The sequence below is a fragment of the Drosophila teissieri genome, chromosome 3L (genome assembly GCF_016746235.2).
Source record: "Drosophila teissieri strain GT53w chromosome 3L, Prin_Dtei_1.1, whole genome shotgun sequence".
In the NCBI taxonomy this organism is placed as follows: Eukaryota; Metazoa; Arthropoda; class Insecta; order Diptera; family Drosophilidae; genus Drosophila; species Drosophila teissieri.
In genome coordinates, this window is record NC_053031.1 from 8,487,454 (window position 1) to 8,502,527 (window position 15,074).

General features: G+C 47.0%; 3 protein-coding genes across 4 annotated transcripts; 2 read left to right on the forward strand and 1 right to left on the reverse strand.

The window, feature by feature from the left end:
- Window positions 1-85: 85 nt before the first annotated feature.
- On the forward strand, window positions 86-4,476 carry LOC122618178 (ubiquitin-protein ligase E3B). Of its 2 annotated transcripts, none has more exons than XM_043794398.1 (7): window positions 86-513; window positions 570-1,059; window positions 1,121-1,501; window positions 1,557-2,182; window positions 2,244-2,362; window positions 2,509-3,686; window positions 3,745-4,476. In XM_043794398.1, the coding sequence occupies exons 1-7, from the start codon at window positions 359-361 to the stop codon at window positions 4,027-4,029; spliced, it is 3,234 nt and encodes a 1,077-aa protein (XP_043650333.1). In that variant the 5' UTR covers window positions 86-358; the 3' UTR covers window positions 4,030-4,476. The 2 variants fall into 2 exon arrangements, with proteins under 2 accessions (XP_043650333.1, XP_043650332.1); XM_043794397.1 differs by having other exon boundaries at window positions 2,506-3,686; window positions 3,745-4,475.
- A 2,074-nt stretch (window positions 4,477-6,550) lies between these two features.
- On the forward strand, window positions 6,551-9,314 carry LOC122616995 (T-box transcription factor TBX3). The gene is made up of 5 exons (XM_043792623.1): window positions 6,551-7,418; window positions 7,493-7,658; window positions 7,799-8,066; window positions 8,208-8,345; window positions 8,412-9,314. The coding sequence occupies exons 1-5, from the start codon at window positions 7,328-7,330 to the stop codon at window positions 9,045-9,047; spliced, it is 1,299 nt and encodes a 432-aa protein (XP_043648558.1). The 5' UTR covers window positions 6,551-7,327; the 3' UTR covers window positions 9,048-9,314.
- A 1,373-nt stretch (window positions 9,315-10,687) lies between these two features.
- Window positions 10,688-12,028, reverse strand: LOC122617265. Its single transcript, XM_043793035.1, has 3 exons — window positions 11,759-12,028; window positions 11,183-11,704; window positions 10,688-11,126 (listed from the first exon to the last, which is right to left on the reverse strand). The coding sequence occupies exons 1-3, from the start codon at window positions 11,933-11,935 to the stop codon at window positions 10,896-10,898; spliced, it is 930 nt and encodes a 309-aa protein (XP_043648970.1). The 5' UTR covers window positions 11,936-12,028; the 3' UTR covers window positions 10,688-10,895.
- Window positions 12,029-15,074: the final 3,046 nt, after the last annotated feature.

Consider the following 15,074-nt stretch of genomic DNA (forward strand, 5'->3'; position numbering starts at 1 on the left):
GAAGCCGTGCTAAAGCAGCGCAGACACAAGCCACTGTTTCAGCTAGAAAATAGCCAACCAAAATGATCTTTTTATATTGGCCTTCATATGTGGTTATTTAAGAGGAAGCAGGGGCGGTCACACTGCAAGACCAATTGGAACAAAATAAGGATATTTTCTTTTTGCAATTTGCTGGATTTACGATGTAGAAAAAAATCTAGCGATGCACTGAATCACGGCTCTGGGATAGCGCTCATCTCGAGGAAGTGATTGAGACGATAAATACGTCCCGGAACAGCCACAATCCCAACGAAAACAAACGCCCTCGCCAACAACAATACATCATCAACAACATAACATCAACCTGCTGCAGTGCGAAATGTTTGCCCAAAACCAAAAGACCAGCTTCCTGGAGCAGACGAAGGCGGCGCGGGAGGAGCGTGCGCTGGAGAAGCGCCGTGAGCTGGCGGCCATCCTGCTGCAGTCCACGCTCAAAGGGTATGCGGCGCGCAGGAAGTACCAGAAACGGATCATGTAAGTGCCCACCTGCTTTTGTAGCGTAACCACCTTACTAGTAACCTGTCTTGCAGACTCGATTTCGATGCCATGTTCACTGAGCATAACGACGATAAGGACGCGGAACTGGAACTTGTGGCCAGCAACGTTTATCCGGTGCTCCGCCGCTACCTCACCCAGATCAAGCTGGACAAGAGCGATGTGCTTGCCCGGGAGCGTTTGGAGCGCATCTGTCGTTACATCATCAAGGCAATGGAGACGGAGAACACCAAGCTATCCTATGCCGCCCTCTGTCTTTTTAAGGAACGCAGCCTGCCCTGGATTGCGCACATCAAGATACTGCTCACGAACTGCCTGACATTGCTGCCCGAGCTGAAGCCGGAGAACCATGCCGACAGCTTGTCCCTTGCCCTCTTCCTGCACACACTAGTAGTCTTCACGGCGCCCAAATCCTGGGCGATACTCAGGAATGCCCAGTTCGAGAAAGTGCAGCCGGCCATGCAAAAAATCTGCTGTAATATTCAAGGTCATCTGGTGCAGCACGATTTCTACAAAGCGATGCGGGTGGGTTATCACTTTATTATTATTTTCTATGCTTACTAACTGACTTCATATTATCCAACAGCTCGTTTTGCTACGCGGCACTGTTCGCGAGGAGTTGTCCGTGAAGCCCGTCACCCTGGTGGCCATCATTACGCTTTGCCTTCGTCCTTTGATCGATGGCAACTTTAGTCGAAATCTACTGGCCAAATTTCTGTCGGAGATTCTTTCTGTGCCCGCTTTAATCTATCATCTGCACCAGAGTGTACCGCAGTGTCTGGAACAGTTCTCGTCTCTGGGGCTGCTTAAAAAGGCTCTTAGCATTTCGGGGGACGTGCAGTGGTTCGATGAATTCGGCACGAGCATGCCGGGCACTAAGTCCCTGGCTTTTCTGGGAAACATAGTGAATTTGTTCAACATTGATGGCCAAGGGGAGTCCAAGGAGTTGGCCTATCCACTACTGACTGTAAGTTGTAGTTTAACGTTTCTCTACTGTGTAACTTATACTTTAATCCTTATAGGAAACCACCACATCGCTGTTGGAACTAATACCCAACACGGTGACCACCAAGGGAGTGTTCACTCAGTGGCACGAGCTCTTGGGATGGCATACTCCCGGTCCAGAGCCTGCACAGAATCAGAATGTGGCCCTGATTAAGAAGCAGTTTCACATGCTGTGGGATCATCGCTGCATAAAGCTGTTGCTGGGAGACCTCTTGAAGCAAATCAATGTAAACTACGAGCGGATCGAGTTCCAATCTCCCCAACAACCATCAACATCGAATCTTCTGCGTCGAGCCCTAGAGCGTAGTTCCACGAGAGGTGTTAACCTAATGGGAGTGGCGAGCTGCAAGCAGGCTAAGCAGCAGTGGCGCAAGCTGGACAATGCAGCGGTGGTGCAGGTGTCCCGAATCTGCGGCATGTACTATGCCGCCCTCAACACCCTTTCTCAAATGAAACTTGACATCCTGACTGGCATCTGCTACAACGACAATGTGCTATATGATATTTGGTTGCTGATCACATCCCTTGGCCCCAACTGCGGCATGAAGGAGTATCTGGAGCTGCTCAAGTCCGAGACAAACATGCAGAAGCCACAGACCGCCATGCTAATGCTCTTTTGCGATTGCATGACGCACTACGTAACGTATGTAGATTCGGTTTTAAAACTGCAATAATTTTTTAAACCTTTAACAACATCTCTGTAGAATTCTGGATGAATACGAAATGTACACGGAGCAGAATCCTTTTAAACTTAACGACTACGTGATGCTGACCTACTTCCTAAATAATATTCTCTACAAACTTATTAACGATAATCTTCTGGGTAAGTCTGCTGTAATCTGATAATTACTTTTTCCATGTCAATCTAAACCAATAACTTATAAATAAGCAATTAATATTTAATAGAATCAGACAATAATTATATTTAATTAAATGAAATTGTATAATGCACTTTTCGATCTCCAGCAGGTGCCAAGAACATTGTCCAGAATCCGGTTTTCCTCTCGCTGCACACTCTAATGCTTTGCTTGTACCGCCGCGATTGCCGTCGCCCCTTCACGCCACCCAACCACTGGCTGATACCAGAGGTGAAACCCTCGACGTTCATCAACGACCTGGAAAAGGCCAAGAGGAACGCCATGCTGCTGCTCGCCAAGATGCCTCACATTATACCGCACGAGGATCGGGTGAAGTTATTCCGCAAGTTCGTGCAGAATGAGAAGGCGGTGATGGGTTTGACGGAGAGTGCTTGCGCTTCGCCTCGCTCCGCACTGATTGTGATTCATCGAGATCGTATTGTGGAGGATGGATACCGACAACTGGCCGCCCAGCCCACGCAAGCCCTAAAAGGGGTTATCCGCGTGCGTTTTATCAATCAACAAGGACTGCACGAGGCGGGAATTGATCAGGATGGAGTGTTCAAGGAATTCCTTGAGGAAACCATCAAAAAGGTGTTCGACCCGTCGCTGAATCTATTCAAAACCACGTCGGATCAGCGATTATATCCTTCGCCCATTTCCTACGTCCAGGACAATCATTTGCAGCTCTTCGAGTTCGTGGGCCGCATGCTGGGGAAGGCGGTGTACGAAGGCATCGTGGTGGACGTGCCGTTTGCCTCCTTCTTCCTCTCCCAGCTTCTCGGCCAGACGCAACAGGCTCTGTACTCCTGCATGGACGAGCTGCCGTCGCTGGACAACGAGTTATATCGCAGTCTTACCTTCATCAAACACTATAAGCAAGATGTGTCCGATCTGAACCTTACCTTTTCCGTGGACCAGGATGTGATGGGCAAAATTGTCACTCTCGCTTTGCATCCGGGTGGCAAGGCGCGTGTGGTTAATGACCACAACAAGCTGGTCTACATACACTACATGGCCTTCTTTCACATGAACACCCAGATCCGTGAGCAGACGATAGCTTTCAATCGTGGCTTCCGCAGCATCGTCAATCCAGAATGGTTGTCCCTTTTCTCGCCACCGGAATTGCAGCGCCTTATTTCTGGGGATACTAGTCCTTTGGACTTGAAGGACCTGCGTAAGCATACACATTACTACGGTGGCTTCCACGACACCCATCGCGTGGTTGGTTGGCTCTGGGATATCCTGGCCAAGGATTTTACGGAGGAGGAACGCAAGCTTTTCCTAAAGGTATGTGGTTCATAACATTACTACATACATAAATAACTAACTGAACAAAACTTTTCAGTTTGTTACCAGCTGCTCAAAGCCTCCGCTTCTGGGTTTTGCCCACCTGGAGCCACCGTTCTCGATTCGTTGCGTGGAGGTGGGGGATGACGAGGATACGGGCGACACAATCGGAAGTGTGCTTCGCGGTTTCTTTACCATACGCAAAAAGGATCCACTCAACCGCCTACCCACCTCGTCGACCTGCTTCAACCTGCTGAAGCTGCCCAACTACCAAAAGAAGTCCACGCTTAGGGACAAACTTCGCTATGCTGTGAGCAGCAACACCGGATTCGAGCTGTCCTAAAACAGCTTGAAATATTCCCCTACTTCTTACCTTATTGAATACATGTTATTATTCATTCTTAAGTATTCTTTCGTAGGCAATTTGGTGTAAATGAATTTCTAATATTTTTGTGGCCGCATCACAAACGGATTGAGAAACATATTTAATCAATATGAAACACAATTATTAACAAATAAACATAAACGTATAGCTGTGATAAAACTATAATAAACTAACGAAGAGTACACAAGAAATAGCAAGCTGAATTACGAATACTGGAACGAACAATCCATTTTGGTGTCTGATCTTGATGATAAACAAGAAAATGTCTCGTAAATATTGTAAATTGTGGCATGGCACACAACAAATATCTAACCCACGTACGGTGTAAGCCAAAAGTTACATACATGTAAACCACGAATGAAAAAGAAAACCAGCAACAATAAATCTATGTGTCTGATTCATGTGCAAAATGTAAGCCTGTTTATCAGATTTATCTAGCGTGTAAGGTAGCCGCCTAAGCGCGTTCCCAAAGATAACAAACTTGCAATTAGTGAGCGCTGCTCAGATTTCCCCGGGTTTTTCCAGCCCGAAAACTGAATGAACATGGAAATGGACATGAAGCCGGACACGAGTGGCGAGCTGCGCGAGTGCGCTAATGACACAAATCCGTCTGCACGGGGCCTGCTGTCCTGAACTCCTCAACTCACTTCCTCCGCTAATTGCCTGAGTCACACTCGTCGAGGGTCGTCGTCGGGATCGGAATCGGGATTGGGATTGGGATTGGGTCAGGGGCACTTAGACCGACCCTGTTGCCGGTCGCTGGTGAATAAGCGGAAATATGGCAGTTTATGGAGTTTATGCAAAGCTAGTCGAGTTACGAATTACCGGAAATTGCATATCTGCCTGGCAGATGACTAATGACCGGAGACGGGTAATGGAAATGCGAGCAGGGACTAAGCTGGGATCCTCAAATGTCCCCAGACGATCCGAGATATCAGGATCAGGATCAATGATTATTTAGACATTCAAAAGTCATTTTAGGGACTTTTATAAACAAATTTAAAATGATATTAAACATTAATAGATTGAAACAGCAATAAAGTTGTAGATGAGAATAAGTGTAAGCATTTGGTACTTTTTCGCAACATAACATACTTTTATCTCAACACTAAATCTTCATTCCCGGAGGTAATTTGAGATTGTTATCCTGGTCATCGATCGTTAAGGATCTTTATGGGTTCCTCCGCGCCGTTCCGGTTCCCATTTGAATACCCCCAAGCGATGTCCTTTTGCGGTTTTGTCGGCCCGCTTTGGTCTCCAACCTCCGGGAGACGACCAGACAATAGCAAACAAATTGTAGAGCAGACCCACAAACAGGCAATAATCATAACAATAATTTTGGAAACTGCCGAGAGACGCACAAACAGTCGGCGGTCGTGTCGCACATCCAGCCAGGCCATACAACTGGCATCCTCGCATCATCGAGGCTCTCGCTTTTGTTCCCGGCGATGAGGAGGCAGCAGCTCGGGGACAAAGTGTGATGATTTTTATGACTCGCCTGTGAGTTTGTGCCGCCAATGTCGCCCTGGTACCGGCATTGGTGCCGCTGCGGCACCCGGGAAGCGGGACAAGTGGCAACAAGTGGCTGATCCGTTAGACGTATCCCTTTTCCAGCCATCCCATCCCATCCCATGCCATCCCATCTCACTTCGATGCTCAAGTGGCTCGAAGGCGACAGTGGCTTGGCGCCAGTTTGATTTGATGGTCGCTCCCGCCCGGCTGCCGCAATTTGTAGTTGCCCAGCGTCGAGTACAAGTACCATTTAAAGGTCTGATTAGCCGGACTTATCAAGGGGCGGATCTCTTTGGATCTCTCTGTGCCCTCTGCAACGGTAGCGGCGAGATTTCGCTGCATCTACAAGATGCACGCAGATTGCAGATAAGTTAAATGCTCCCGAACAGATGGGTTGCGATCATGACGTTGGGATATACATAAGTATGAACTGGCTTGACACTCAAGTGCTGTCCCAAAAAATGCCGATGATCAAAATGTTAATTAATTTGGAAGATACTTTATAAGTACGGCATTCGAACTGAAGGATAGGCTGTGGGAAAAATGCCGGCCGGTTCGAAGTATTCATTAAGCGATACTATGTTATATTTATAGTAGCGTACATCAGTTAGTAACCAAAACTAAAATATTTTTTTGAAAATTCTAGTCTTATCAATATACACGAGTTCTAACCCAACATACACGTCATAGTTCGTTCTTATCTTTGAATATTATCACTTATATTTCAATGAATAACTTGACTTTTAAATCTTTATTTTATTTCCAAGACTCGATCACATTAATGAGTAGTAAAATTCAAACTAATAAAATATAATGTTCGTATATTTTCATTAATACATTTCAATTTATTATAACGATAAGCGTGAATACAATCTTACAAAAATGCTTTGTTTGAAGATACTTTTGTAAATTCAACTCAGACTGTGACAAACTGATAGTAAAGAACAGATTGTAACGAAAAATTTCGAATCTGATCACTTAAAAAAATTTACAAAATTGGAAAATTTATAGGCAAATTCTTTTCCTAAAAGGTATTTTTGAATTTCCTCCTCGTGCCTCCAAAATTACAGCCTCCCGTTTCTGGGACAACGTAATCTCGAACATTATTGGTTGGCCCATATCCAAAACGTTTTCCACTTCCATAAATATTACAAGCGATTAGGCGACTTCAAAGAGCGCTCCCCCGATTCCACGAAGACCCACGAGGAAAAGCCCCATTCCCCATAGCCGTTCCCATTCCACGTACCGCTATCAGCGGCAAGATGGGTGCCGTGCCCCCAGTTTCGTGGGAGGAGGTCACCACAAGCGCTCCACGGCGTTACGAAAATGGCGTGCCCTCTGGCGCAGCAAGTGCGAGCGGGATGGCGTAACGCTCGCTGATAAGCGACCAATGGCAGGGAGAAACACACATGGCCAGAAGCCGAGGAAGTGGAAGCGAGAGAGAGAGCCACTTGAGCATGAGCATGAGAACAGGTCGGGCAACTACCTGAGGATCGGATCGGAACGGATCGGATCGGCAGAGCCAAGAGCGCAGAGCGAAGGGAGAGAGGGAGGAACCCAACCGACCGGATTCTGGCAGAACTGAAGTAGTGCCCGCTCTGAGATGCCGAGAGACAGTCTCAATCTGGACAGCAAAGCGATCAGTTCGTGTTCCAGACGTCGTCGATTTACCACGGAATAATATCAATTTACAATATCGCCAGACGGAAAGATTAGGCACATATCTGCACCAAAACCCCAAAACATGTTGACCTTGCCCAACATCGCCGATCTGCGTCTGCAGCAGCAGATCGCCCAGGAGATATATCGCCAGCAGATTATGCAACGTCTACCCGGTAAGTGGAGCACTCCCATGGGGAGCACTCCCGTGTTTTTGCCGTCGGCTAACCACCCATCGTTTCTGTCATAGATCCCCTATGCGGCCTGTTGCCCAACTTTGCCGGACACTTTGTGCCACCGCCACCACCACCGCAACCCACTTTGCCCGGCGATGTGGAGGCCAAGCTGGAGAACAACGAACTGTGGCAGCAGTTCCACAGCATCGGCACCGAGATGATCATCACCAAGTGCGGCAGGTTGGTACCATTTTAAATTCAACTATTTGCTCGCCCCCATCAGCTCAGCTTATCTCCCATTGATAAGCCTTCTGCTTTCTTAAATCTTATGGTGCAAACGTGTCACTAACAACCATTTACCATACTTTCCGTTCCTTCAGACGCATGTTCCCCTCGATGCGCGTTTCTCTCAGTGGACTGGAGGAGGAGGCCAGCTACTGCGTGCTCCTCGAGATGGTGCCCATTGGCGACTGTCGCTACAAGTTCTCCGGATCCCAGTGGGTGCCGGCCGGAGGAGCCGAGCCCCAGAGCCCCCAGCGCATGTATCTGCATCCGGAGAGTCCGGCCACGGGAAAACACTGGCAATCGCAGGCTCTGCTCTTCAGCAAAGTGAAACTGACGAACAACACGCTGGATAACAATGGCCATGTAAGTAATCATTATCAAGAAATATTGAACCAAATTTGTTGATCTCTTTAGTAAATACTGAAAATGAACGCAGTTATATACGAAGTTAATAACATTTTGTTCTTGAGTAGAAACTGACCTTGTATTTTTTTTTCTTTCCAGATCGTCTTGGCCAGCATGCACAAGTATCAGCCGCGTCTGCATGTCATACGCACCTCTGATCTCGGCCAGATTCCCTGGGCGCCCCAACAGGCCTTTGTCTTTCCGGAGACGGAGTTTATAGCCGTTACGGCGTATCAGGTGTGTGGAGCTATATCTCTGTTTAAATATGGAACGTGATAGCTAATCCTCTTGTTTGCTTTGCAGAATGACCGCATCACCAAGCTGAAGATCGACAACAATCCCTTTGCCAAGGGATTCCGTGAGTCGGGTCAGTCGAGATGCAAAAGGAAGATCAATGACTCGCCACCGCCATCGCAGCCAGAGGCGAACCAGGTGGACCAAAGTCCGGTGACATCGCCGTTAGCCAAACGGTTGCGACTCGTGGAGGAATTTCCCCAGCACCATCACCATCATCAGAGTCATCAGAATCATCCAAGTGCTTCGATGCAGCGTCACTATCTGCTGGATGCTCTGGAGGCCAATTTCTATGTGCCAGCGCCACCGCCGCCGGCCATCGAGTATGCCAGGCACATCGGCGGTGCTTATCCAAGTTGGGCCTACACCCCGCCATCGCCGGCCTCCTCCGTCTCATCCGTCTCCGTCTCCTCAGCGGGCTCCACCAGCGGCGAGTCCGCTGCCGAACGAGAGGCAGATGCCGATGCCGACACCTTTGTAGATGTGGTTGGAACCGCACCATCTGCTCCTCCGGCTCCTTCTCCGCCTGTGCCAGCCACTGCTACTGCTGTTGCTGCTGCTCCGTCATCCAGCGATCCGATGGCCAAGCCGAAGCGCAGCAGCTTCAGCATCTCGGACATATTGGGAACCAGCTCGTCCATTTAAAACCATTTTTAAATCAAGTGTAGATGGGTGCATGTGCTCCCGTTTGGATTGGAATCGGTGCCTTGTACATTTAATTAGCGTTTAGTTGCCATCGTCTGCGTAGTGTCTAAGCTGAATTGTGATATTTTGCAGTTAATTAGGATTTCCAGGTATTTGCCATCAGTATTTATCGTATTTATTATGCAATTTTAATTGTTCACATGATTTCGTAATGGTTTTATTGTCTTTGGCATTTTAATGCGGCATAAATAATAAAATTGTACGTATACCCCAATGAATTCGATGGCAGTTATTTCTGGGATGCAACAATGCGGGGATTGGAATGTGGAGCAATTAGAAGAGACAGATGCTCAGAGCTTCCAGGCCGAAGATCTGAATAAATTCCCCAATAACTTCCCATGACTGCGCTTCGAATCCTGTTCCAGCAATTTGTGTGCTGCATGCGTCCCCATCTGCCCGTCCTCACCGAATACATAATTCGGCGTGGTTTTGCCTTTGGTTTCGGTTTCATATCTCCCGCATGCGAGGCATAAGAACCAGTTCCTCCAGACCCTCCACACACCCTCCTCCTTCTTCTGCTCCACCTTCTTGTGAACCCTCTTTCTAAGAGCAGAACAACCCACCGGCAAACCAGCAACAACATGGACATGGGCTTATCAGCAGATCAGAGCGAGCCGCATCTTAAACGCTGGCGCCGGCGCCAAGTTAAATGCGCTGATTGAGCGCCACGATCACCGGCAATCCTGGTGAGCAGTCCGATTCAAATACCCAATCCACAGTCGACAATCTCCAATACCCCCAACTCCGCCGTGTAATTGATGTTTTCACATTGTAGTTGTTAGCGAAACTGTGGCCATTTACATGCAATTGTCCGGGTGTCCCATCACACATCTCCATGCTATCGAGCGGAAACGAGGCGGCACCTTTGATGGGCCAGTCCGCCAGTCGCAAGTGTTGCCCCCAAAAGAGAGCCGGCTAGATGATTGGCCAAACAGGCAATCTTCGACGGTGGCATTCGCTTCAATTCGCGTTAAGAAACAATTGTTAAGAGCAAGGACCACAATGAGTCCCATGCGATAGCCATACCCACACACGTAGCTGCAACCTGTTTTTTGGCCCATTCATGTTGCCGCTGGAAGTGTTTATGGGCTCCACATTAGCCACACTGCATATTCATGTTAAACGTCGCCAAAAGACTAACGACAACGTTTGGTCCATTGTGTTGTTGCTGATGCTGCTGCCGCTGCTGTTGTTGCTGTTGTTGTTGCCCTTACCTTTACCTGAAATTTATTGAATTCTCATTTGGGGGCATCCGCCGGCTGGGCCCAGAAGAGAGAGTCCATGTTTGGGGCCGGAGCAAAGCAAACGTTCGCATGTCAGCGGCAAATGAGCACCGACCCGGGCTCACTCGGCGATCTGCCAGCCCAGATAAGCCATCCCCTCCAGCGGGCATGTGTAATTTCCCTGGAAATTAATGTTGCGGCGGCCAAAATCAAAGTCACGGGCAACATATTTCGCTGGCGACAATTTTATCGGCAGCACAATGAAATCATTTGGAGCCGGCGACGACGTTCTCATTCAACGCTGGCGATATTATGTCTTTGCCGCAGCTTGACAGTCGCATATGTTTGGCGCTCTAATTGCTTTGGTAGTTCAGAATCCTTTATTGCAGAAAGATATCATTGCAGTGGGCAAAAAGAATGTCTAATCGGTCAGCGCAGGTGATGCCATGAAAATAATAGCTCAGTATAGATCGGTATAAGGCAATAAAAGTTGGGGGGTGATTATGATAGCAAGAAGGTAGTTGAGTGTTGATCCAGATGATGTACTATCTAAGTTTTGTAACGTCTAGTATATGCGATCGCCGGTGCGCATGTGGGTACGACGGTGCCAGTGATTGGGATTCTTGTACTCCACCAATCGGGTCAAATCAAAGCCAGCTGGCACTATAATGGGCGGCTTAACTCCGCTCAACAGAGGAGTTTCCAGTCGAGCTGGAGGTGGAATGGGTATGTCCGGAAAGGGAGACACATACTCTTTCTCCACGAATTTCTCACTTTTCGGAGGAGCCATAATGGTCTGAAAGATAATGATTAAGGAAAATAATTTAAACGAAAAAAAATTATTAAACATACTTTTGCTGGCTCGAGGACCTTCTCCAAATTAGCATCACTTGCGTTATTAGAAAAATCCGTATCAAAATAGGCCTCCAGGGCCATGGAAAACTCGCGCAAGCGAGAAACCTTGGCCTGGCAAGGTTTCTGCTGCGAATCGATCCAAATCTCGGTGAAGGCGTACTTTTGCAGGGCCTCCGTTTTGGCATTGGTGGTTAGGAGCTCCTTCCGGATCGTTACTGGATGGTCCAGGTCGAAGAGTTCATTGCAGGGCAATTGTTTCGAGGAAAGTTCCGGAACATCTCTGGGACAACAGGGCACGGGGCTCGGCTTCTGCTGACTTATCGGCGAGATGGTAAACTTTTTGGGAGACTTGAAGCGACCCGCATCCTGTGGTGGCTGGCCGGCGGAGACGCCATCGCAGGCGGAGGAGTCGCTGGAATAGACCTCAAAACCGGGCGACTTTGGCTTCAAAAAGGCGCCCAAAAGCGGGGTCATACAAGTGTTCTCAGCGCCCTGGGCCAGCTGGGCGGGTACCTCAATCTAGAAGGGATTATCTTAACACTATGTCATATTTAAAACCCGTATTCCACTTGCCATTTCCTCCGTGGAGGTCTCATCCTCCGACCCGGAATCAAAGTCCGCGGCGCTGTCGCAGTCGCTCTCCGAGAGCGAGGCGCTCAGGTTGTCCAGGATATTCTCGCTTTGGTCCAACGAATGGAAGGAATCATTGTCGTCGGTGTCCAAGTGATTATTCTCAACAAGATCGCTCATTTTGTTTGCTTCTTATCGGTAAATGATTTAATTTCTTTAGTTGTAAATAAGATGCATCTGAATGGCGCAATAGTCAAAATGACAATTACCAGGGTTGCCGAGCCTTACACTTGTCATACCCCAAAAGGCTTATCTACACGATCAGATTTTAACATAGCTTTGATTTGCTAACAGCTTACTGTAATAAATCACTTCCTAAATTACATATAGAAATTTAATAACATATATAGGAAAAAGGGAAGAGTTAGTATGAATAATAAGACGGACATTATTTATAGATTTAACATTCATTTATTAATCAATTTAAAAAGTTCGCTGGTTAGACCGCTAAAATTGTCAAATTTGCTAAATATGATTATATGTATATAATTACCACTTTCAAGATTTATTAAAATTTAACATAGTGTAATGAATACTTACGTGCTACTTCGACGAGCTTGGCAACTCTCTTATTAAATGGCGCGTAATGATTTGAATTTGATTTTGTGGTTTGTCTCGGAAGACAAGACAAGTATGCAAATATCTAGCCGCTAACAATGCTGCTGCATTTTGCACTCAATAGAGTTGTAAACAAAGCCAGGACAATGTAAATGGACCGCTTCAAAGGACGTGCGTACTTGACGACGGCCATTATGCTCTGGTTATGATTGTTCCCCTTCGAGTATTTTTGAACTGATCCCCAGATTTGGCCATATGATCATATATGCACCAACCCATCCGGTGAGCACTGTAGTGGACCTGCTTATGTGGGTGATTTTCATTATCCTCTAATTGTCTGTGCCATTGTTCACGCGATAGGTTTGAGAAATTACACGCTTTGTTAATTGTGCCAGCCCAAAAGGGTCGCCCATCCTCATATACGTATGCAAAGTATGCATTTTCCAGCCCACATGTGAGCCCATTTGCATAAACTGCTTTCACGGCCTTTGTTGTCCGGTGGCCAATCTTCCTGCTGTTGAGCCTCATCTTGGTGGTGGTGGGTTTGTTCTGCTCTAGTTTAAAACCCCAGCTTAGTAGGGTTGTCTGCTGGATGGTGCATGGCACAGGTCGATTTCGGAACCCAGACAAGACCTGGGTCGGTGCATCCGTTTTATGGCTTGGCCCCGGCGACATGGCAAACCTTTCTTTGCCACGCTTTGTTGCATTCTCCTCGCGACCAATATATTTGCATTGGCCGACAATAAAATCTCAAGTACCAGCGCATTGTTGCCATCTTGTTTGCCTAACGCCGGGCGCAGACTACACTGAAGTTCAGTTCAGAGATCGGCTCAGACGCTGGCTCTCCTGCATTAGGGATCTACTCTTGTGTTCTAAGTGCCTAGACTTAATCCCCAACGAGGAAATCTTAAATATATTTTCTTAAACTTTAGAATCAGAAATATATTAATTAATGTATTGTATGAATGATAGGCTCCTTCAAGGACCTAACCTGTAGCCATTGGAGTCCCTATTCTTCCTCGAATCAAGTCTCACTTTGAAGTGGCAGCCACGCGTGCGCAGTGTAAAATGCTTTTCCAACTCATTAGCGCCGACAGTGCCAGTTCCCCCTAATAACTAATTAACTTTCGTTTAGGCAACAATTTCCCCTTTTGCTATGCCCAAATTCGAGTTCCCCAAATTCGTGTGTGTTTACACAACAAAAATGCTGCTCGACAAAGTGTATCTAATTTCATAGGCCAACAAAAAAAAAAAAGGCAACTTGCAGCGGCCGGGCAACAAATGTGGCAGCGTAAAAAGCAACAGCCATAGTGCATTAATTATCCGGCGGACCTGCGACATCTGCTCATCATGCCAATGGATGGGGACCCCATCATCTGGGGGTGCGGATGAGGGAGGTACGTCCATTTAATGAGGCATTCATTGCACTCGCAACCTTGCGCCTGTCAACACACGCACACTCACTCGCACACACGGCCGACATCTGTCACCCGTTTCAGTCGGGGATCCCCTATAAAACCGCAGGCCAATGGATTCGAACTGATCCCCAGTGGCATAGAACGACAGCACTTCGAACGGCAACTATTTCAAATCGATTTGGTGCACTCACAGAAAATGATTGACTCTGTATACAAATATTTAGTGGAAATACCCTTAAGACTTGCCTGTTAATTTATACCATTTCAGGACCTAAGCATAAAGAAAAACTAAACCTCGAAATTGATAATAACTTCTATCTTTGCAAGCATATTTTTTAATACTTCCTATTTTCAAGTGTATACCGCTTGTTATTTGTACATCTATGTTAGCCGCTGTAATTCAGTCTCTGGAACTCATTTCTCGCAGTGTGCTAAATTGATTCAACCGTGTTTGTTTTTCCGATGGCTGGGCGGGCAGCGGTGTCTGCACCGCCCCTTTGGCCCTCGAATCCAGACGAGACGTGGGTGGTGACGCATGTCATCGTAAACTTCATCACTGGCTCCGTTAAGCCCTTCAGCCTTCGGCAGTTGGCTGTAGATCCTCCGGCTCTTTGGCTCTTTGACTCTTCTGGCTGTTTAGCCCTGCAGATCTGCGGCAACTTGCATAACGCATTGTGTATTTTCCTTGGCTTCGTCTCAGTCTCTGCCCATTTCATAAATAACATGGTCCTCCGTCTCCGGATCCGATTCTCTAGGGTAGCATCTAGCATCTAGCATCCGACGAAGAGAGGGCTGCAACCGAATTTCATGCCTTGTCGAGCTATTTAATTGCAAACAAATTATGTTCTAGCCAGTCGCATCTCTGTGTGGCTAATGGATGTTGCGGCGTAGGATGCCCTGATGATGTTGTCGAAACCCGAACGTTTATCTTGTAAATTGGTTGGGATTAATGTCTGGCGGAAGTTGTGATTTCCAGCCGAAGATCGGCCAATGATAGAGGGCCAACTGGCGGTAGTATTTTTCCTCTCCGATATGTTCATTTACCTACAGCGATGGTTGGGCGTTCTGGCTTTGAAGGCTCAGCCCAGCAGGAGGATCTCTATAATCCTAATTGAAATAAAACAAATTGATTCTCTTATACTTTAGGCTAACTTTAATGGCTCAACGTTAAGCGGTACTTAATAGCTAATCAGGCTACAATCTGTATAATATCAAAATGAGTACTATGAGTAAATGTAAATGTTTTGTGAGAACTTAATCTTGATCTTAGCACTATAGGTATT

Excerpts from the sequence above, each read along its gene's own strand:
- LOC122618178 (XM_043794397.1), top strand. The coding sequence starts at position 359 with ATGTTTGCCCAAAACCAAAAGACCAGCTTCCTGGAGCAGACGAAGGCG. Across the intron at positions 514-569 it reads AAGTACCAGAAACGGATCAT|ACTCGATTTCGATGCCATGT; the intron begins GTAAGTGCCCAC and ends CCTGTCTTGCAG. Across the intron at positions 2,183-2,243 it reads TGCATGACGCACTACGTAAC|AATTCTGGATGAATACGAAA; the intron begins GTATGTAGATTC and ends ACATCTCTGTAG.
- LOC122616995 (XM_043792623.1), top strand. The coding sequence starts at position 7,328 with ATGTTGACCTTGCCCAACATCGCCGATCTGCGTCTGCAGCAGCAGATC. Across the intron at positions 7,419-7,492 it reads GATTATGCAACGTCTACCCG|ATCCCCTATGCGGCCTGTTG; the intron begins GTAAGTGGAGCA and ends TTTCTGTCATAG. Across the intron at positions 8,067-8,207 it reads CGCTGGATAACAATGGCCAT|ATCGTCTTGGCCAGCATGCA; the intron begins GTAAGTAATCAT and ends TTTTCTTTCCAG.
- LOC122617265 (XM_043793035.1), bottom strand. The coding sequence starts at position 11,935 with ATGAGCGATCTTGTTGAGAATAATCACTTGGACACCGACGACAATGAT. Across the intron at positions 11,705-11,758 it reads AGACCTCCACGGAGGAAATG|ATTGAGGTACCCGCCCAGCT; the intron begins GCAAGTGGAATA and ends AATCCCTTCTAG. Across the intron at positions 11,127-11,182 it reads AGGTCCTCGAGCCAGCAAAA|ACCATTATGGCTCCTCCGAA; the intron begins GTATGTTTAATA and ends ATTATCTTTCAG.